This window comes from Astatotilapia calliptera, chromosome 11 (genome assembly GCF_964374335.1).
Source record: "Astatotilapia calliptera chromosome 11, fAstCal68.1, whole genome shotgun sequence".
In the NCBI taxonomy this organism is placed as follows: domain Eukaryota; kingdom Metazoa; phylum Chordata; class Actinopteri; order Cichliformes; family Cichlidae; genus Astatotilapia; species Astatotilapia calliptera.
Window position 1 is genome coordinate 32,995,336 of NC_137432.1, and position 21,469 is coordinate 33,016,804.

General features: G+C 37.2%; 2 protein-coding genes across 4 annotated transcripts; one reads left to right on the top strand and one right to left on the bottom strand.

Annotated features, from left to right (window-relative positions):
• The first annotated feature begins 5,422 nt into the window (after positions 1-5,422).
• Positions 5,423-11,851, top strand: ankmy2a (ankyrin repeat and MYND domain containing 2a). The gene is made up of 10 exons (XM_026185590.2): positions 5,423-5,624; positions 6,063-6,127; positions 6,934-7,072; positions 7,179-7,277; positions 7,685-7,845; positions 8,229-8,443; positions 9,536-9,671; positions 9,862-9,990; positions 10,190-10,319; positions 10,919-11,851. Exons 1-10 carry the CDS (start codon positions 5,558-5,560, stop codon positions 11,056-11,058), a joined length of 1,281 nt encoding a protein of 426 aa, XP_026041375.1. The 5' UTR covers positions 5,423-5,557; the 3' UTR covers positions 11,059-11,851.
• A 1,375-nt stretch (positions 11,852-13,226) lies between these two features.
• Positions 13,227-15,065, bottom strand: lrrc72 (leucine rich repeat containing 72). Of its 3 annotated transcripts, none has more exons than XM_026185593.2 (7): positions 14,993-15,065; positions 14,826-14,899; positions 14,656-14,725; positions 14,498-14,579; positions 13,670-13,783; positions 13,454-13,469; positions 13,227-13,371 (listed from the first exon to the last, which is right to left on the bottom strand). In XM_026185593.2, the coding sequence occupies exons 1-7, from the start codon at positions 15,005-15,007 to the stop codon at positions 13,266-13,268; spliced, it is 477 nt and encodes a 158-aa protein (XP_026041378.1). In that variant the 5' UTR covers positions 15,008-15,065; the 3' UTR covers positions 13,227-13,265. The 3 variants fall into 3 exon arrangements, with proteins under 3 accessions (XP_026041378.1, XP_026041376.1, XP_026041377.1); XM_026185591.2 differs by having other exon boundaries at positions 13,454-13,543; XM_026185592.2 differs by having other exon boundaries at positions 13,454-13,543; positions 15,002-15,042.
• Between the last annotated feature and the right edge of the window lie 6,404 nt (positions 15,066-21,469).

The window sequence follows — 21,469 nt, forward strand, 5'->3', positions numbered from 1 at the left end:
TCCTGATAAGTTTGCAATAACATACCGTTCAGGACTGTAGTTTTGCTTAATTTGAATATATATTTGTAATTTTGGCTTTCATGATATTTTAATGAAAGTATCTTTCTTTTAATTCAATTCAATTCAATTCAATTTTATTTATATAGCGCCAAATCACAACAAAAGTCGCCTCAAGGCGCTTCATAGATACAGAGAAAAACCCAACAATCATATGACCCCCTATGAGCAAGCACTTTGGCGACAGTGGGAAGGAAAAACTCCCTTTTAACAGGAAGAAACCTCCGGCAGAACCAGGCTCAGGGAGGGGCGGCCATCTGCTGCGACCGGTTGGGGTGAGAGAAGGAAGACAGGATAAAGACATGCTGTGGAAGAGAGACAGAGGTTAATAACAGATATGATTCAATGCAGAGAGGTCTATTAATACATAGTGAGTGAGAAAGGTGACTGGAAAGGAAAAACTCAATGCATCATGGGAATCCCCCGGCAGCCTACATCTATTGCAGCATAACAAAGGGAGGATTCAGGGTCACCTGGTCCAGCCCTAACTATATGCTTTAGAAAAAAGGAAAGTTTTAAGCCTAATCTTAAAAGTAGAGATAGTGTCTGTCTCCCGAATCCAAACTGGAAGCTGGTTCCACAGAAGAGGGGCCTGAAAACTGAAGGCTCTCCCTCCCATTCTACTTTTAAATACTCTAGGAACAACAAGTAGGCCTGCAGAGCGAGAGCGGAGCGCTCTAATAGGGTGATATGGTACTACAAGGTCATTAAGATAAGATGGGGCCTGATTATTTAAGACCTTGTATGTGAGGAGCAGGATTTTGAATTCAATTCTGGATTTAACAGGAAGCCAATGAAGGGAAGCCAAAACAGGAGAAATATGCTCTCTCTTTCTAGTCCCTGTCAGGACTCTTGCTGCAATTGCTCATTTTAATTGTGTTCAAAATGAGTGTGCAGCACTTTTGCTTCCTCAAAAACAGTATAGCCTACAAAGAATTATTATTTATGTATTTATTGATTGTGTTCAGCTTAATTAACATCTTATAGTTAGATTATATTTTTATCGTATTTATCCAAGAATTAACTTTTTCTTAGGAGTCAATCAAGCATCTAATAAGAGTTTATTTTGTCTCCATGTAAACACCCACCAAGCAAGTTCTGTGTAGAATCTGCTGTTGTGGAGATCAGAGAAATATTTTACTGCTATTGTTCATGGTCATCATCATTATCATTGCATTAATAACATAATCTACAGCATTGATATTGTATTCAGATGTTTAAACATATTGGCACCCAATTAGCCTTTATTACAGGTGCAGTTATAACCACTTTAAACTGTTGAGTTAAATCTATAATCTTAAATGCTTTGGAATGCTTTTCATAATCTTAAATGTTTATATGTAGATTACATTGCATTATAAAAAAAGGCCTAACTCTGAGTACACTCTGTGCCAAAGTAGACAGGGATCGCAGGCTTTTGCAGAGCGTGCTTGTGAAAGTGAAACTAAAGCAGAGTCTAAGTGTAAGTTACTTTGAGGAGCTGTTGGGAGGATGCTACTCATTTATAGGTGAGAGGTTAATCATATTTTGCTTGTGACTGCAAAACTGTGCCTGCAAAAGAACAGTTTGTTGCAGAATGTGTGCCTGATGTTCCAGACGATAAGGCAGCATCCGGCAGCGACAGGAAGACACCTGGCATGGAGATGAGGCGATGTTGCTTTTTCAAACTGTGTTAAAAGTCATTGTGGTTTTGAAACTTATGCATGTGATGACCCATGAGGGGGCGTCATAAATTTCCCTGATGATATAAAAACAACTGATTGTGTATTGTTAGAGAGAGATCGATGCTGTCTGCGTACAGTGTTCATCTCCCACACGTGTGTTCATTAAAATCATCGTTTGACTTAACCCGGCCAGACCAGTGTTGTTATTTTGGATTTCCTCCTATATCCCTCCTCAGTATTTGAACCCTTAACACTGTTTTACATCCTTTACATTACCCACACCCTGTATCATAGTTGTATATAAAACAGACACATGTACGATAAAGCTGAAATTAAAACATCCAAGATCTTTTCCTACAGTTTGCTTTCCCAGTCAAATTGAACCATCTGAATTTTCAGTTTCACAGTCCCTCAGAGTCTTAGAATAATAATAATAAGAGTAAATCCTAACTATGTGAACTGATATGTATATTAAAATGTAAAATCTTTAAAAGCCAATGCCCTTTTTTCTTCTTTGATTACCTTTAATATTACCTTAAAAAAACAGAATAAAACAGCTTTCCACTGGAACCTATTTGTGAAAGCTGGTATGTAACTTGTAGCACTACGTAGTCTCTATATATGAAATCTTTGCAAAAATAAATTATTATAAATGCAGCAGGTCAAATCAGAACAGACTTTCCTGTCACTGCATCTACTCAAGTAATTTATTGTATTTATTTTATTTCATTTTATTCTTGTATACCGTGGCACATTTTTATGTTTATTTTATTTTGTTAATTTATGCGCTTGGATGACAATGAAACCTTGAACCTACTGTTCAACATTTGTTTTAAGTCAGTGTTTTTGACCACAAGTTGATGAAGCCTTCTAAATTTATTTCAACCTAGCATATTTGCCATTAACATGACTGTGGCTGAAAAGTAAAATGCCTACAGATTTTGACTTTCTTAAAAAGCTTTCGCATCACAAGTTCATACACCATAAACCTCACTACATCAGTAAACACATACATAATAAATTAAAAATTTAATTCAAATTTTAAAAAGAACACACACATCGGTCTCCTGTCTTTAGTATCTTTATTCTTATTATTTTGTGAAAGCTCATCAAAAAAACATTAATTTGAACTGTGGCTGATCTACGTGGGTTGGAGAATTTAACATCTTAGACAAAAAACTGCCTCAGCACTTGTTTATGACCTCTAAAATAGCCTATTAAATCAGGACTTCCCGAAAAAGAGCTAGGATGTGCCAAGATTTCTCCTGAAGCTCTTTGCATGCTGATGTCACAAACCTAAATCCAGACAGGAGACTTTGCATATAGTCAGGCTTCAATCTCTTCAGAGGAAATTACATGTATTTACTTTCATTCCAGTCGTCTAGTTCTACTTGCCTAAATATGATCATGAGATTTTAAGACAATATTATTTAATGATCAACAAAATACATATAAAGTGAAATGCAAAGAGAATTCTAATCAAACAGACCAATTCACGTATGTACCGCGGCACAGAGGTTCGGAAACACTGGGCTATAATACATACAAATCTAAAAAATATTTTAATGAGGGGCTACATAAATAATATTTTTGTCACCTCAGACACATCACAGCAAAAACTTTTTTGTGTGATTTTCAGACATTAAGCTTGTTATTGGATTGCATTTAAACATTGATTAATTGAGGTATTTTATTTCCCTTTATCTTGTTTTACTTCTCTCTTTTCTTTTTTTTTCTTTTCTTTTTTGTCTTTTTAATCGTGGTACTTTATTTGTGTAGACTTAGACTTCTTTTTTTTAACTCTTTTGTCTTCTCATTGATTTTTTTTTAATTTCATTGAACTATATTCTGCTTTTCAGTTATTTAATTTTTTTTTATTATTTTATCATTTTAAATTAAAATATCAGAGAAAGTTTAAAGGGTAAATTGATTTTTGCTGGAATGGCAAACAGCTGTGAATCAAAGAGTCCCAAAATACACATTTGTAAGATATTATTTTATCTTCGAAGTATATACTAACTATTGTGCTACTTTACATTAAATAAATGTAACATTACATTCAAAATACTAAATTGATTAAAATGCTAAACAAGGTTTTTGTTTTTCTACTTTATATACCCTAAATAAAGGACAAATCTAATAAATGGTTGCTGCATTCCAAAGAATCCCCTGTGCTGAAGTAATATGCCTGTTATCTTATTCATGTTGCTTGAGTGTGTGCAACTTATTTTACGATTTCTTACAATTTGATGAGAACAAGTCTTTTTTTCTTCTTTTTGTGTTCTAATTGTACTTCTTCATAAGCACAAAAAAGTAGAAATGTTCAAAAAAGAAAGACAAGAGAAAACAAGAGATAAGACAAAAAACAGCTCACATTGTGTTTATGTAACCAATACGTCTACTCACCAAAGAATGACTGAAGCAATATGGATAACAGCAGAGGACAATTTATTTAGGGTCTGATGCCGATTTACCATCGGTGTCCAGCACTTTAAAGGATTGATGGACTGGAGCACATATCCCTCAAAACATTCTATGTACAGCATATAATCTTTTTCAAAACCCTGACTATAGATCCCCTGACCTCCCTGAACTCTTGGTAAATGGGCATAACATTACAGCTAACAGTCTAAAAAAACTCCCAAATTAGGGAATTATTTACCAATGTTTTTTTCCCTTATAGATCCAATCCAAATTCCATCTCACATCTGTTCCTTGGTGATCAAAAGAAAGAGATCAGAAACAATTACCTAAAACTTCCCATTCCTCAAAGCTAAGGAGGTCCACTACAAAATCCTTTCTGGTATTTACCCTTCCAAAGAATTTCTCAGACGTCGCTTTGCTATTGATAGTAATTCTTGCTCTTTTTGTGATGGGGATATTGAATCAACAGAACATTTATTTTATAATTGTATATTCTGTAAAGCCCTGTGGAACGATGTGCACTACTGGCTCTTCCCAAAGATTCCAAATTTACTTGAATTTTCTAAAAATGATATTATCTTTGGTTCTCTAAGAAAAGAAAAGAAGCTTGAAAGTGTTCTAAATGTAATAATTATTATGGGCAAATTCTTCATTCACAAATGTCGTTTTCTGAAAACAAAGCTGTCCTTTTGTACTTTTCACAAAGAACTCTGCCTCTTCCTCTCATCTGTTAAATTTATGGACAAAAAACAAGCTCTGGTTCTGAATCATATGATTATTGAATTAGATCTGCTAGAAAACCCCTAAGGTATAACGTCTTTTTTTTTTTTTTTTTTTGCTTGTTTGTTTGCTTTGATTCTGTTTGGGGTTTGTTTTTATTTATTTATTTGTTGTTGTTTGTACTTCCTGTTCATTATCTATCTTCTATATGTTGGAATTCAGCCTGTTCTGATAATATTTCATGTTGGGAAAATAGAATCTTTGTAGAGATTGCCATAATTGTTGTACATTTCTGTGCAATTAAAAAAAAAAAAAAAAAACTTTCTAGACTTCTGTGGAACTCATCAGTTTTTTAAAGGGGTGTTATCTCTTGCACTTCACTGTTGTGACATATGATGAGAAAATGTGACATTATATCTAATCCTCATATTTCTTAGATTTTTTTGTTGCATTGTTCTAAAAAGTCAAAAAGTCCAGACGGTGGATTAAACGTTGACGTATTTTTGACTGTGACACATATCCTCCCTACTAGGGGTTGGCAGTGGTACGTTCCAGATGACAGCTCGTTCTGAGCTAGCCTTCATGCCTGAGCATCAGCATACTGTCGGAGCCACGGACAGTGTAGAGTTATTTGAAAACTCGGTGGTTTATTTGTGCCATTATCGTCTCGTTTGAAGCTAATATTGGCCAGAATGTCTGCTTTAAAGAAAGGAGACTTGTCACCAAGTGAAAAGGAGTTGTTTGAGGTTATTACTGCAGGTAAGCTGGCTAACGCTAATCCCTGAAAACACCATACAGCAGTTAGCTCTTGTTAGCTCTTTGGAGAAAATGTGACTGAATTAAATAACTGAACCGCAGTTAAAGCCGTGATGCATGTTTGCAGCTTCTTTATTAATAGCAGTTGACTTTAAAATTAGCTGTGTCAAAGCTTGTGAATAGCTGATGTTAGCTCAAAGCTAATCATTCAGGCTAAAATGTAGTCCCACCTCACTAATGCAAACTTGCAGGATAACATGAGTTTTAAACGTGATCTAAGTGGACCGAACTACATGGTAGATTAGAATGATTATGCAGTGTATAAGTTGGACTATGGCAGACTAATTTAGAAAAAAAAAATCTTAATTTAATATAGTTTAGTAGCTGTAAATCGTAGTGTTGTGTGTACTGAAATAATACTGAGGGGTTTTTTGTCTTTAGGAAACGTTCAAGAGGCCTCAAGGTTGCTGGGCTGTAAGGATGTTCGAGTCAACTGTTTGGATGAGGTAAAAGAGTATGTCTGATCGCAATATCGAGAAAACAAAACATGCACATGTAACAAAGCACGTTATCTGTCTCGTCTCTTTTACGTATTTAATCGAATGTTGACTTGCAATGATAATTTTTAGTTACGTTTAATTTATATTAACAGCGTATGCACTAATAATTCTTTTTTTGAGTACAGATACTAAATCTGGTGTCATAAATTGACAACTTACTGGACATTTTTCAAAAGCTCCTCTCTACCTCGTTTACAAGGGTCAGGGGGGCGGGGGCATCGATTTATATTATTTCTTGTGTCTTATCCTTGTGACAAAAATCGCATTCATCTCTAATTACGATATAATCATCAGGCCAAAAGGTTCAAATGGTAAAATAACTACATCTGAGACACCATCTGTGGTTTCATCTAAAAAGTAAGTCTTTTCATTTCAGGACTGCAGTGTATTTGTGGAGCACACATGATGAGCTATTTAAGACAAGGTCAAACACATGTGTTGCTGAATAAAAGGACAAATTATAAGTCACCACTCTGAAGGACTTTAGAGGACGTTTGTCCTGTCCACCTGTCAGAAGCAGATGGTTGTAGTTTGATGGTTTTTAACTTTACTGTACCTGTAGCAGATGGTGAAGGTAAGTACAGACAGATAATAAAAACAAGCATTTTAACTGTTTAGAAGCAATTGTAGTAACCTTTTTTTTTAATCTATTAGTTTTGAATTTTTTTCTGTAAATATTTCCTTATTTCTAATCTTTGCTTAAATGCAATAAATATCAGCAGCTTTTCTTAACTTTTTTGTCTTATCCACAGTATGGGATGACTCCTCTCATGCACGCCGCTTACAAGGGAAAAGCAGACATGTGCAAGTTGTTGCTTCAACACGGTGCAGATGTGAATTGTAATGAGCATGAGCATGGATACACAGCGCTGATGTTTGCTGGCCTGTCAGGTAAAACCTGTGTGTGCATGTTGGTTTTAATCGCTCCAGCAGCATCACTGAAGAATCAGTTGTTTCTTTATTAAGTGTTGTGACTTTCCTTCTTTTGTGCCTGCAGGAAAGACTGATATCACATGGATGATGCTGGACGCAGGGGCAGAAACAGACGTAGTTAACTCTGTCGGAAGGACTGCTGCACAGATGGCAGCTTTTGTTGGTACGTTTGGAGTAACGGTTAGCTTTTAGGTCTAGTGGTCTACACACAAAGACAAAAAGACAGAGACAAAACCTTTTTAGTCAGATTTTTTTTTCTTCTTTTTGCATGGGAAAAAAAACTAGAGATTGGCATTAGCTTCAGTTTTTTTATGTATTTCTTTTTCTTAACATCCCTTACCTACCTACTTGACCTACATTAGATACAAATTATTGGAACTGACTGATCTTGGGTATGATCACTTTTTTTGATTACATCACTTCATTTTTTGCTAGCTGGTACATTCCACCATCCGTGCCCTCCATACACACTGAAGAAATCTTAGAATTGCCTTTAGTATTTCCGTTTGACTGGTCATTTGTTGTACATGTGCTAAAACAAATGAACAAACTAATTTGTTCTCTCTTTAGGGCAACATGATTGTGTCACAGTGATCAACAACTTCTTCTCCCGTGCCAGATTGGATTACTACACTAAGCCTCAGGGTTTGGAGAAGGAACCCAAGCTACCACCCAAACTTGCTGGACCTTTGCATAAGGTCATCATGAGCACCAACCTGAACCCTGTCAAGGTAAAGCTTCCCTGGTTTCTAAAAGGTCATGATATAAAAATATATAATTGATGCAGCTATTGTTATTACCCACTGATACAGATTAAAGTGCTGTTGCAGTCTTTATTTATTCATTTGCAAATATTACTCTGATTTCTTCTGGTTATGGGCATTGTGCAGCAAACTTTCAAATACATTTTGTCACTGAGCAATGGGGTATAGTTAAAAACAGCCAGATACTGGTTTAGCTCTGATTGACTGGTCAACAGCAGGGATGTCCTGTGGTGCACTTGGAGCTATGAACGGAACTGAAAACAGATTTTTACATCACAGATTATGAGCAAAGACATGCAAACTGCATTTCTTTTACTAAGAAGAACCTCGGTGTTTGATTTGTTTTCCAGATGGTGATGCTGGTGAAGGAGAATCCTTTACTGGCGGAGGTGGAGGCGCTGGACAAATGTCGCCGGGTGATGGAGCTTATCTGTGAGAAGTGCATCAAGCAGCAGGACATGAACGAGGTGTTGGCCATGAAGATGCACTACATCAGCTGTGTGCTGGGAAAATGTGCCTCCTTCCTCAAAGACCGTGAGGACAAGCTAGACGGTCTCCTTAAGAGGTGTGTGACCTACAATAATCTAGTGTTTACTTTCTGTGCTTTTTGTGTGTGTTAAATAAATGTAATGATAGCACAGGTTAGAATGTGTTCTTAATTAATTTTTTTAATGCTTCTAAGCAGCTTTTCATGGTAGGGCATTTGTTTTTGTCAGTGTTGTGACCAATATGGAGCGTAACAACACTGATGGTGACAGAATTGTTGGTTATTCTACCCACTCTAAGGCTACGTTCACACTGCAGGTCTTAAAGCTCAATTCCGATTTTTTGATCAAATCCGATTTTTTTGTCTGCTTGTTCACACTACAAATAAAATGCGACAGCAAACGCGCTCTAGTGTGAACGCTCAAAGCGGCCCGCATGCGCAAAAGAAGACGTCACACACAACGCGCTCTGTTTAGACCCAGAGCAAACTGTATTGTTTGACTGCTGGCCCTTAATATAAAGACTTCGGACTTCATGTTTCCCAATTTTTGCTTTAAGTTATTTTGTTATTTACATAATAATGTAGATAACCTAATAATTATCCTTATTGCTGTTTTAGAGGAGCGGTGCTTCAAAGGATAGTTGCAGATTTCTGTCAGAATCTGCAGGTTATGCAGTACAAATAAAATGTTCACGTTTCTCCAACGTTGTCTTCCCAGCAGTCTCACCGGATGGCCAGGAAGCATTCGCAATTTCTTCTCGGGCGCTTCTCCGGCGCTGATAATTGGCGTCTGTCTTGTGTCAGTGACATAAAAGACGGATTTAATGCGACATGACCGTTCACACAGCAGTCGCTTTCTGAAACATCGGATATGTATCAGATTCAGTACCACATACGAAAGTGACCCAGATTGGATTTGAAAATATCGGATTTGTGCCGTTCACACTGTCACACCATGATCGGATATGGGTCGCATAGGGTCAAAAAAATCGGATTTGATGCGCTTTCGCCTGCAGTGTGAACGTAGCCTAACACTCAAGCCTGATCCTGAGTGGAGCTATGTCTGTTAAAACCAAAAATTCCAAAATGCAGTGAATTTTATTATTTTAAGTTATTTTTGAGATGACATCCACTGTACAGTTATAAATGCCTCTAATCCTTGTTTTCCAGCTTGCTGAAGGGTCGGGACTCTGATGGTTTCCCCGTGTATCAAGAGAAGTTTATCAGAGAATGCATTCGCAAATTCCCATATTGTGATGCTACTCTGCTGCAGCAGCTGGTGCGGAGTATCGCTCCTGTAGAGATTGTGAGTTTGCAAATCCAACTCACTGGAAAGCTAAATGGATCAAAAGGCTAAATTAAGCAATGTGTATCTTTTCATGAAAAAAAAAAAAGTCAGAACTTTGTTTTGAATAGGTTTCATTCAAGCTTAATGTATTTTGTAATTAGCTGTGTGTGGTGGTTGATTTGTGTCTTTCTTTCTAACATCATTGCAGGGTAACGACCCCACAGCTCTGTCAGTGCTGACTCAGGCCATCACCGGTCAGGTCGGCTTCATGGACGCAGAGTTCTGCACGACCTGTGGAGAGAAAGGAGCCGAGAAGAGATGCTCCATCTGTAAAATGGTGAGCGTCAGAGCTACAACAGATTGTCGGTTTTACCTCAACAATGAAGCCTGTTGTTGTTTCTTTGTTTTAATTTGATGTGAAATTTTTAATTATGACCTTTTCTGAGAGTCCTTTCTTTAACTGACTGCTTGGATTGTTTACCTTTTTTGACATAAACGGTGTACAAATAAAGTTGTTGTTTTTTTTTTCTCACCAGGTGATCTACTGTGGCCAAGCTTGCCAAAAGATGCACTGGTTCACCCACAAGAAAGTTTGCAAGAAGCTCCAAGAGCAGAGAGAGAAACAAGAAGCAGAAGCAGCCAAACTGAGGATGCAACAGAACAAAGGTATTTTCTTCATTAGAAAGCTAAAATAAGTCACACAAAATAGTAACGCAAACATTTGTCCCACAGAAGCTACTAAATGTAGCTTCTGTGTTAAATGTTACAAAATGTGTGTAATGACAGCGTTCTATTAAAGTAGAATCAGTTCCATTTTAAGGTCATTTTAGCATCAATATCTGACTTTTTACTTAAAATCGTCTGCTTCAGGATCAGTGTGAATAGAGCCATCATGTTTCAATATTTTTCTTTAAATTTCACTTTTGAGAAAACCCTTAAAAGCTCTAATTTTCTGCTTATGGATTTACAACAAAAAATATTTTCAAATTTTAAAAAAAATTATGCTTTTCTTTTTACATTCTTAAAAAAAGAAAATTTAAAAAAGGGAGGCATACAAAATAACATCACTAATTAAGAGCTCATTTGAATTTTCTCCCATATTTAAATAAACTCACAGTAAAAGCATGCTGTGAAAGACTATATTAAAATATGATCAGTTTAATATAGAATTTTAACTGACGGTCATCAAGAGTTGATCAGGGATAAAACACAAAGCTGCATGTGATTAAAATAGGTTTGAATGACTTGTCTTGTTTGTCTTTCAGAGGAGAGTAAAGCTGTGCAGGATGCCACAGACTCCATGCAGGAGCTTTCAGTAGACACTAGCAGTGAGGTCACCCCTTCAAACACTGCAGCAGAAACGGTAACATCAGACCCTGCAAGCACCCCAGCTGCTGGCAACTGATGAACATCTGACAGTTGAAGACAATGACCATCTTCTCTAGGGTCTATCCACACACCACAGATAGAGAGCAAACTGGCCATAAGAATAAACGCCAGATAAAGACTCGAAGAAGGACTCATATTTATTAACAATCTAAGACTCTCACCATAACGGCAAGACACATCCGAGGAATGCCACAGTCTTTGTGTCCTTTTTCTAAGTTAACTTTTCATATGGAATTGTTATAATATCTGAATGTGAACACTGCATAGGCTAAAGTGTTTTTGGTAGACGTCACTGGGAGGGATTTGTAATGGCTCACATCCATTATGGAAAGCAATTCTGCCTTAAACTGTAGCAAACTGTGGGAATGAAGTAACCAATCAGAGTTGTTTCTTTGCAGTTATTTGATGTATTTCTGGGACGTCTTTTGTACTGAAAACATTATGGGAGCTGTGAGTGAAAGGCATGGCTGAAAAATGTTGACCAAAAATGTATATTTTTAAATATAAATGCCATCAGTTTATTTTTCGTGAATGATGAGATGTGACTTTAATTCTCAGGATTTTCCAAATTCCGACTAAATGGAAACATTTACTCCAGCATCCACTGTTGAACAAGGACATCATGTCAGGATGGCAAGTGTCAGTTTGTCTTGAAAGATCTCACTGTTTTAGTTTTGATGTTCTTTCATTTGTTGTGCACCATGAATTATTAGAGAAGCTGAAGTCAAAATATCAAGTTCAATAAGGCTGTGATTGTTCTGAGAGCTGGTGACTTCAAATACATTAAACAGAGACCAACTTCACTGAAATATGCTGTAGATTCTCATTTTTTAAGTGTATTTATTTATGTTTGTTCACTCACTCCTGAAATTATCAGGGTGTGTTTAGTGCAATCGATAGCATGTAAATCCTGTGAAACACACTTGCCCCTGATCACAAATCATCACAAACTGCACATTACTTTTGTGTTTCCAGCTGTGCTCGATGTGCCCTATTGATTTGTTTCGAGTCTTCCTGAGGCCTTGACAAACATATTCAGCATAGCTTTCCTTTATTGTTCAAAATGCCAATTAACACTTTAAACCTTTACCTATAAACATTAAAAGTTACCAAGATGCATTCTGGGACTTGACACCTTTTCATAGTTTAGTAAAGACGTGGAAAATCATTTTGGCATAAGCATAAATGTCAGCGATGGACGAGGAGGCAGAGCGGTTCTGCTAATCAGAAGGTGTTTCGATTTATCCAGTATGCATGCCAAAGTGTCCTTGAGCAAGATACTAAAACTCAAATTCCCCCTAATGCATGGATCTAGGTATGAGTCCATGATGGGGTAAAGACATTCAAGGAATAGAATAATGAGCTGTATTGATGTGCAAATTTGTGAACGGGTGAATTTGAGAAGTTCTTTGAGTGCTGGTATTATTTATCAAGTGTATTACTTTGAGTTTTTTTGGTCAGAATAAAGTGGAAATATGTATTTATGATATATTCTGAGTGATAACTGGACTATAAATCAGTTTTTATTCTGTAATTGTTAGCTTTAACTTTGCTAATTAGGACCAAGCATGAAAACATCAAGTATATATGTGACTCACATTGTTTGTGCTGCTGTAACTTTACTGTATGGTTTCCATTGGTGGTATTTAACATCCAGAAGTGACGCATGTGAAAGAGCATGGAAATATCTTTTACAAGGAATCTGTAGTTCCGAGTATGTTGTCCAGGAAAGAACTGGTTAAAATGCGACGCTTCCTACTGATTTGAAATCAAGTCTGAGTATATCCTGTTCAGCAGACATAAACCACATTCTCCTGTCCATTAACCCATTAAACTCTCTTGTTTAGTGCACACTTAAGATGACTGTACAAACTGTTACTGCCAGTTTGCATCTATCATTTCATTTTGCATTTTATTCTGTTTGACATTTTTTTTAATTTCTTTTCATCTCTGGGGTCATCTGTGGCTCACTTTGTGTCAAATAACATTTTGACACAAAGTGATTTACTTTTACTTCCTGTGATTGTTATTGGTCTTGGGGGAAATCTTCAGTTGTAGCTCTTTTTTTTGTCTCAATCCTTCACTGTTTTGGTTTACTGGTACTTTAGGCTATTCAAATTTACGTTTGCAGTGCACCTTTTGCTCTATTTTGAACATATCACAGAAATAATGAGAATGGAGGAGAAACTTTGCACTGTGTAATGACTGAACTTGCATAGGAAGTTAGGAAGCTATCACTGGCATCTTCCAAAAGCCACAGACTGGAGGATGCGGTGACAATCCTGACTGTAAATCTGGAACGACGTCTTCCTCTCTGCTGGCTCCACTTCTAATAACACAACAGAGACAGTTCCTGTGTTTGTAATGACAAACCGCGTGTCTGATATGTCAGAACATTTCAACATCTTTACCTTTTCCATCTAAGATCTGGAGTGAGGGCAGGCGATGGATTACATGTTGGCGATAGCCAAGTTCATGAGAGATGGGATTGAGGAAAAAAGCTGCATTTTAAAATACACAGTATAGTCAAACATCCACATTTGCAAATGGATCTTTAAAGCATGAACAGAATTTCTCAGGCCAGGTTGTTGATCGGTGATGGGTGTGGTTGATGGTTCAGGACTCACTGGCATTTTGGAGCTGCTGCATCCTCCTGAGCTCGTGCATTGTGTCCTCCAACCCTCTGATCAAGTTGTTGTGAAGAAACAGGATTTGCAGGCAGGTCAGATGACTTAGAGCACCTGTGTGGGAGAGAAAGTTTTAAAAAGTCATGACTACATATGTCTTCTTTTCTAGAACTTTTTCTTCAGGTCCCTACAGCATATCTATATGCACAAATGTGCATGTCGAGGTGAAAAATTACTTTTAATAATTAAAAATAATTTAAGCATTAATTCCAGCACATTAGAGTAAAATGTTTTTTTCACCACTTTATATTCATCTGATTTGTGTAGTAACTTTAAAAAAAAAAATCAAATAACTAATCTAAAAATACATAAGTAAGTATATATGAAAGAAAATAAATTGTTAAATGTTAAATCATTAAAAAGATGGGACTGTGTTATAACAGAGGAAACTATGTATTATTTCAAAATAAAAGTACAAAAGTGTTTGCCACAAATGTGTTGTAGCCTCCCCCAGTATTTCAGGGAGTTTCAGAATTTAGTTTAATAAGGACCTTATATACATGATTTTTTCTTGTAATTCAGGTGATGCTCTTTCTTAAAAGAAAGACTGCAGCACTTGTTTCAACACCTAAAAATTAAAGTACCTAACTAAATATGTTGCAAACTGTGAGTAAAAATAGAAAAATATATTATACGCATATTTTAAAAAAAATCTACCATTAGACTTTCTTTTGACCCAGTAAAAATTACGAGTTTGTGTTTCTTTTTGTTGTTGTTGTTGTTTTTTGTTTGTCTCTTTTTTCATTCAGGGGAGAATGAGAGGTTAACCTGAGACAGACTTGATGTTGTTATTTTGAAGGTAAAGCTCAGTCAAGCAACAGTTGACGGAACGGCAGCTCAGCTCTCTAATCTGTAAGAATTAGAGAGAAATAAATTTAATCGTCTGTTCCATCCTGTATGCAAAAAAAAAGCTGTAAGTAGATTACCTTGTTGTTGTTCAGCCACAACGTCCTCAGAAAGTGAAATCTTGATAAATCAGGAACACTGGTGAGTTTTCTGTTTAACACAATACAAACCGTCTAAATAATCTCTGGAAATTTTTCCTCTGTAAGTTAAAGATATACATATATTTTAGAAAAGTAAATGCTTTTCTTACTTTGTGGCAAGGCTGAGTTGACAAACATCGCAGTCCCTTCTTATTCCACGCTTCTGGAGAGAGTCTTCGATGACCTGTGGGTAGTAGGAAAAGGAAAAAAAGGGGTAAAACATACATTCATGGCTGTGAAATGGTTGTGAGTGGTGTTGAGGTTAAAGCCGATTCACCTTGCCCACCTCCATCTTCTGCTATATTTCCTGACCAAGGCACACCTGTTGCCAGGATACACCTGTTGCCAGGATACACCTGTTGAAATCACAACAAACACAAAAGTTGCTCTTCTATTTCAAAAAAAATATGTGATTGTGATATGTGATGTTGTTGGTTTTTCTCTCATAGGGCTGTGGGAGATTTACGCACTTTTTGTTCATTTTTGCACAGGTTAAAGAGTTTATGTTTGTAACATCTGCAGGACAGCCAGAGATCCAGCAGAGGGCAATGCTTCACCAGACCTGAGTGGCAAAGTCAGTAGAATTCATTTAGGTTAACACAGTACATGCAGCAACCTAAATGATTAGTCAGATTTTTCTATTATCGCCAGCTGCATTTCAGCCACTTAGTGCAGTGATTCACATTTAAGTAACAACAGTTTAAGTCTCCATATGTGGAAAGTCATGTTTAAAGTACTTTTTTCCCATTTACTTTATCTGAAATTTGACTGTTTGTTTTTATTAACGTGCTTGCATGAACTATGTGTGCAACAAGGATGGCTTTTTGACCCCAGATACTATGTTTAGTGTCTGTTAGTCATAAGTAGAAACTGTCTCTTATGCTCTCAGACAGTTAACTGTTATTTAATGTGACTGGGCATGAAACAGAGCACTAAAACCCATTTGTGAAACTGACAAAGGGAAAATTTGCTAAGTTACTTGTTCTACATTTCTTTCTTTGTCATGGCTCACTTGTCTTCACATTGTTGGAAATAGTTTTACTTGCATAAATGTAAAATCAGGCTACACTGTTACATCTTCAACATTACATAAATATTTTAAATAGAAAATATGTCTATGTAAAGTTTTAATAATCATTTTCATTTACAAATATTTACATTATTATTTTATTTAAGCCCTTCATAGACTTCCATACATAAAACTGAAATTATGGCTCTTGAGGAACTTGTGTTTGGTCATATCTATTCTCAATCTAATCTTAATTGACTTAATCGCTTTTGATTAATCAAAGTACTGATATACTGTAAATAGCCTCAGCTTGCGGTCAATTTGATGGGTGTTCAATCACATTTCATAATCTTCTTTATCAGCTGGAACAGGCTGATTGTAAAGTGGTTGCATAAAAATGAAAACTGTCAGTGGGAAGCATGATGATGACAAGAGTGATACCACTCCCCCTCTTTTGTTTGTATTATACATACAGAAGCTGACTAGCTTTGTTTACCACAAATGCTTGAAATGCAAAAACAGCTTGTTATAAATGGTAACTTAAGACAGCTAGCAGCATTTCTAAAACTCACAAATAACAACACATTTATTTGCCTTACATTGGCGTTTTCTACCTTTCCTTTTCACTATAACATTTCAAAAGTGTAAAAAGCAAACTGGCTAAACTCTGTATTGGATTCCACTATGACACCATGAAATCTTGTTGTTCTAAGCACCTCGGAGGACCTGCCAGTGTTCCTCCATAAATTTCGTTTGTCACATTCTCTTTTATCTTTTTGTGTAATCCGGGATTATGATGTTGAAATTTAGGGCTGGATCAGGTGACCCTGAATCCTCCGTTAGTTACACTGCATTAGGCCTAGGCTGCTGGGAGTTCCCATGATGGACTGAGTGCTCACTCAACTCTTTTCATTTCAACATCATTTCATTTAATCATTAGTTATTATTCATCTCTTGCCGTCTTCCAAAGTGTGTGTTTTATGCTGTCTTCCCAGCCGGTCATGGCAGATGACTGCCCCTCCCTGAGCCTGGGTCTTCCGGTTGTTTCTTCCTTTTGAAAGGGAATTTTTTTCTTCCCAGTGTCGCCAAGTGCTTGCTAATAATAACAGTGTAAATACCAGACAGGTAAACTCGGGAGAGAACAGCAGTGACTGAGACACCAGCCACGTTTTGTTCAGCTTCTGCTGAGAACTTTTCCAAACTGTGTTGCCACATTGACCCTTCCTTCTTGGCTTTGTTCCAGGTGTTGTGCATACCTTTTGTACCCCTCCGGTTGCCCTCGCCTCACCTCTCATTACTGCATACGGGCACTTCCTGGTCATGCACACACTCCTGCTTGTCAATATGCTGTTAACCCGGCCACCTTTCATTTCCCATGAGGGTTGGGGGAAGCGTGTTCCTGCTGCTGAGTTAGAGCGTGTGCAGAGAGGGAGTCGCTCTCACCTTTTTTTTTTCTTTTATATGGTGAGGACACAAAAGGTAGAGCCTATCATGTTTACCCTTCGGCTTTCACCCACTCCCATAAGAAGCTCAGAGGGGCGTCAAAGTGTAAATAGTCCTCTGAGAAGAGTTGGCCACGTTGTCCTTTATTTTCTCTCGGAAGTAGAGTGAATGAGCCCCCGGTGTTCCTGTTTGAGGAAAAACAAAAGAGAGAGGAAACAATAACAGAAGCTCAGTGTCAAGCTTAATGACAGAAACCAATCATCTGCGGAAGGGATAGAAAGGAATTACATTTATGCAGGTGTGGTACTACACTGCAAAAACACCACTTATGAATGAAGCTTCCAATTTAATGTCCATCTCCAAAGTCATATTAATCTGTCTTGAGAATTGTATGTAGTCAGTAGCATTGATCATGTTAGAAAATCCTGAAAGGTGTTGAGCAGGCCAGTCAACGTCTTTCTCACAAACTGGGAAAACCATTTCATTATGAACGTTTCTTTCTCTCCTGCACAATTAAATTTTTCTTTTCACTCAAACTTTTTTCTTACTTTCCTCCCTTATTTTGTCTTGTTTCTTTCCTTCATTGTTTTCTCCTTTTATCTTTCCCATTTCTATTTTTCCTTACTTTACTTAATTTGTTTTTCTCAAGTCTCTTGATATTCGTTTCATCCTGCTAATGTTGTTTCTATTTGTTTTTCCTTCTTAATTTCCTTTTTCCTTTCCATTTTATCGTTCTTCTTTCTCTTTCCCTTTTGTTTCTGCCTTTCTGCCTTCTTACATTCTTTAATTTGCCCATCCTAACCCACTTCTTTCCTAAATTTTTGACAATTCTTATTAATTTTTAAACAAATTTGGAAAATTTTGATTTTTAACATCGTAGTCCATCTGAGTATTTCTTCCATCTCACTCAGCAGAAGAATGACATCCTCAGGCTGTCTCTCCTGAAAAGGGAGACCAGCCCTAAAAAGTGTTTGTGTTATAATAAAAGCAAACAGGTAAGAGATCTTGCATATCAACTTTCATTCACATGAGCAACAATTAGTGCCTGTGCATGACACCGCTTTTCATATCTGTAAGACAAGCCTGGATTGAGTGTTCCCCACAAAAGTAATTATATCTCTTGTTGTTTTGTACAGCGAACATACAAAGACTCCAGTTAGTCTGGGCACTTGAATCATTAGACGTGTAACTGACAGGAACTGAGGGGTCGGCAGAGGGAGGATACAGCAAATTACCCACACACAGTATCAGCTTTCATCACTGAATTCAAGGCAAGTCCCAACGTGGAGTATGTCTAATGTGACAAACTGAGCAGGAGGTACAGCTTAACCCGGTGTCTTTAACCGTCAGCCTTGCAGACGTTTGTAGTTAATTTTCTAGTATCACTACTGAAGACGAGCACTTTCATCTGCACTTATAATTATCAGGTTTAGTCATGAGTGATGCATTTTTTTTTTTTAACTTTCTGCGATTGGTCTGGAACACAGAAAGTCAGAGAGGTTAGATTTTTCTTTTATTTTGAAGAACATGCTGTAAAATTGTTCATAGTTCAGTCATATTTACCTTTATTTAGAGTCAAAGAGCATATTATTATAATTAATCCATTATTTTCATTTCCAGCTCAACTCTATTCTTATTCTTGGACTTCATTAGACGAGCATGAGTCACCATTCTTATGTAGCTTATACTGAATGTTGGTTCAGTCCTTAAGTTCATGCACAGTTTGAAGCCAGCTGTTTTAGCTCATGTTTTTTTAAGCCCACCGTTCCTTTAAGCCTGCTTTGGCTACTCCTCACAAAAAAGAAGGTTTGAACAGCAGGTGGGTGAGGCTGTGTGCCTGAGGTTATCATATAAGGGACATCCACTCTTTGACATGATAAATAGCCAAGAGCAATTTTTTTTAGGGTAAAACTGAGAGTTTAGAGCAGTTTGAATCTCGAGATTCTGGCTCACAGGGACTCTGCACATACACAGACCTCATTATTATGAGGTCCACTTTATAGACTCTACCTATTCTGGACAGAGTATATATTTTTCAGCCGCATGCAGTTTGGATTTGTCTCATGTTTTAAATTTCACTGTAATTTAGGAAATCAAATTCACACGCACATGGATAGATGGATGGATGCCACATTGTGAATTATACTGACTTTGCTTTGCTGACTCCTGCTTCTCTCGTGCCACCATTAAGTTCACAATTGAGGTTGTATGAGTGCCATGAAATAGCATGGAGATGGTGTGATGGTTTGCACTGTTGCCTCACAGCAAGAAGGTTCTGGGTTCAAATCCAGACTGAGCCTTTATGTGTGGAGCCTGGCCAGCCTGTGTTACCTCCAGTTATTTGAACTTCCTCCTTGTATAAAGACATGTAGGTTGAGTAAATCAGTGACCCTAAATTTGCTCTAGGTGTGAATGGTTATCTGTCTCTATGTGAAGGTGGTATACCGTGCAACTTGCCCTATGACAGCTGGGACAGGCTCCAGCTTTCCTGCAACCCTCATTTAATATGCAGAGGCGAACAGATTTAGCACAGACATTTATGATCTTCCCAGGATGAGCCTAAAATTTGATGACCCTAAAACTTTCGCTGTAGTACCATGTGATCAGGTATAATTATTAATTTGTCAAATCAGTAATGATGTTTATAAGCTAATATTTACATTGCCATTGTGTTCACTTGTAATCATCACATTTAGGAGTAATTAGCAACTTTGAGGAAATCACAGGCCATCTTCCCATGAACCTCTACCAAAGAGTCTTTTCATGACTAGATGAGCTGCGCCCTGCTGGCGCAGTTGGAATCAACTGGAATCCACCATTTATGTGTTTGTGTTGAAAACACAGACGTTCCTGAGCCTCCCATAGCTACTATCAAAACTGTTGCTTTTTCTCTTCTTCCATCCTTATACAGACCACTTCGTGTAAGGTACTTTTTTGTACTTGGTAAGAATCAGCAGGTTTGGCCTGAAGTGAAGTCCCGATGGCTTTAGCAGATATCACTTACATTGGGAAGAGGCTCTGCACTGAAGAAATCCACCACTTTCCAAAGAGCTTGGGAAAGCCAATATCAGCTGCCATGACCGCAGTAATGGCACCATATTGGGAGCTGAAAGTTGACCTGGAGAAGCAATTACAGTCAAAGTTGGTAAAACAACTTCAAGGTCAGACATGGCGCTCATTTGTTTCATGAGGAGGATTGTTGTTAATGAGCCAGCCATCCACAGGGGCCAGCAGGCAGGGGCTGTTAAGCTGGGCAGTGTGGTGGCAGAGGTTTTGGTTGGTTCTGGGGAGCCATGAAGCTTCCCAAACACTGTGTGATGATAAAAGATGTGGAACAACCAATGACCCCAGGAAGCACCATATAAGCTGTACAGGTGCATTAAGAGTTTCATGAATTATTTCTACATCTTTTTCAGCTGACATAAAAAAAAAGCCTCAGAATTTAAGGTATAAGACTTTCACCCAACAAGGACCATTGCTGCCGATTGCTTTCCAGGATGCATTTCCGCCAACATAAGCAATTACTAACGGTACACTATTTATATGTGTTTTAGAACTTATGTAATGATGCTCACACTTAAGCGCATTTAACCAATTTGGGTTTTCACTGCTCTGTTATGTTGTATATCCAGTGCAGGTCTGGAATATTTTAATATTTGTGTTGCTGAGAAATTATTATCTAGTAAATAATATTTAATTAGAGCAAACAGAAATCAGTCATGGTATTCAGAGTTGAAGTAATCTGGAATAAAATGCAACCACTGATTTAGAAACTATAACTGTACGAATAAGCAGCAAATAATTGACTTTGATTGGTCAAAAATGTTTATTTAAATCAATACTTTGTCCTCCTCTTTGGACTTAAAGTGGCCCATACACCTTTAAAGTGGCCCATACACCTTTTTAAGCACCTTATGCCCCTTCATGCCACTTAAAGGATACACTGATACAAACCAGCTTTGCTTTTTTATAATATCAACAGCAGGAGTCACTAAAAGCTAATCTGTTTATTATGGGAACCCAGTAGCAGTCAGTCTTATTGTATGACACCTCAGTGAAACTATTACTTCAAAACACTGGCACACAATAGAGCCCTTTTTCTTTTTTCTTAAGCAGAGGAACAAATCTGATTTAAGAACGTTTTGGAAGTCAGAATCATTCCTGATCTCTAATAAAAAAGGACTGACTACTCAGCTGCCTTTTCTCGAGAATGGAAAAGTTTTATATGATTTATCTGTTTTGACTTATTCTCTGTATTTAAGATGTATAGCTAAACTATTGCATTCAGCTAACTCAAATTCA

What these genes read in the sequence shown, in the direction of transcription:
- ankmy2a (XM_026185590.2), top strand. Translation starts at nt 5,558, where the DNA reads ATGTCTGCTTTAAAGAAAGGAGACTTGTCACCAAGTGAAAAGGAGTTG. An exon ending in CCAACCTGAACCCTGTCAAG is followed by an intron (nt 7,846 to 8,228) that starts GTAAAGCTTCCC and finishes TTTGTTTTCCAG; the next exon opens with ATGGTGATGCTGGTGAAGGA. An exon ending in GAGGATGCAACAGAACAAAG is followed by an intron (nt 10,320 to 10,918) that starts GTATTTTCTTCA and finishes TTTGTCTTTCAG; the next exon opens with AGGAGAGTAAAGCTGTGCAG.
- lrrc72 (XM_026185591.2), bottom strand. An exon ending in CAACTCAGCCTTGCCACAAA is followed by an intron (nt 14,726 to 14,825) that starts GTAAGAAAAGCA and finishes TGTGTTAAACAG; the next exon opens with AAAACTCACCAGTGTTCCTG. An exon ending in CAACATCAAGTCTGTCTCAG is followed by an intron (nt 13,784 to 14,497) that starts GTTAACCTCTCA and finishes TCTCCCACACAG; the next exon opens with GTGCTCTAAGTCATCTGACC.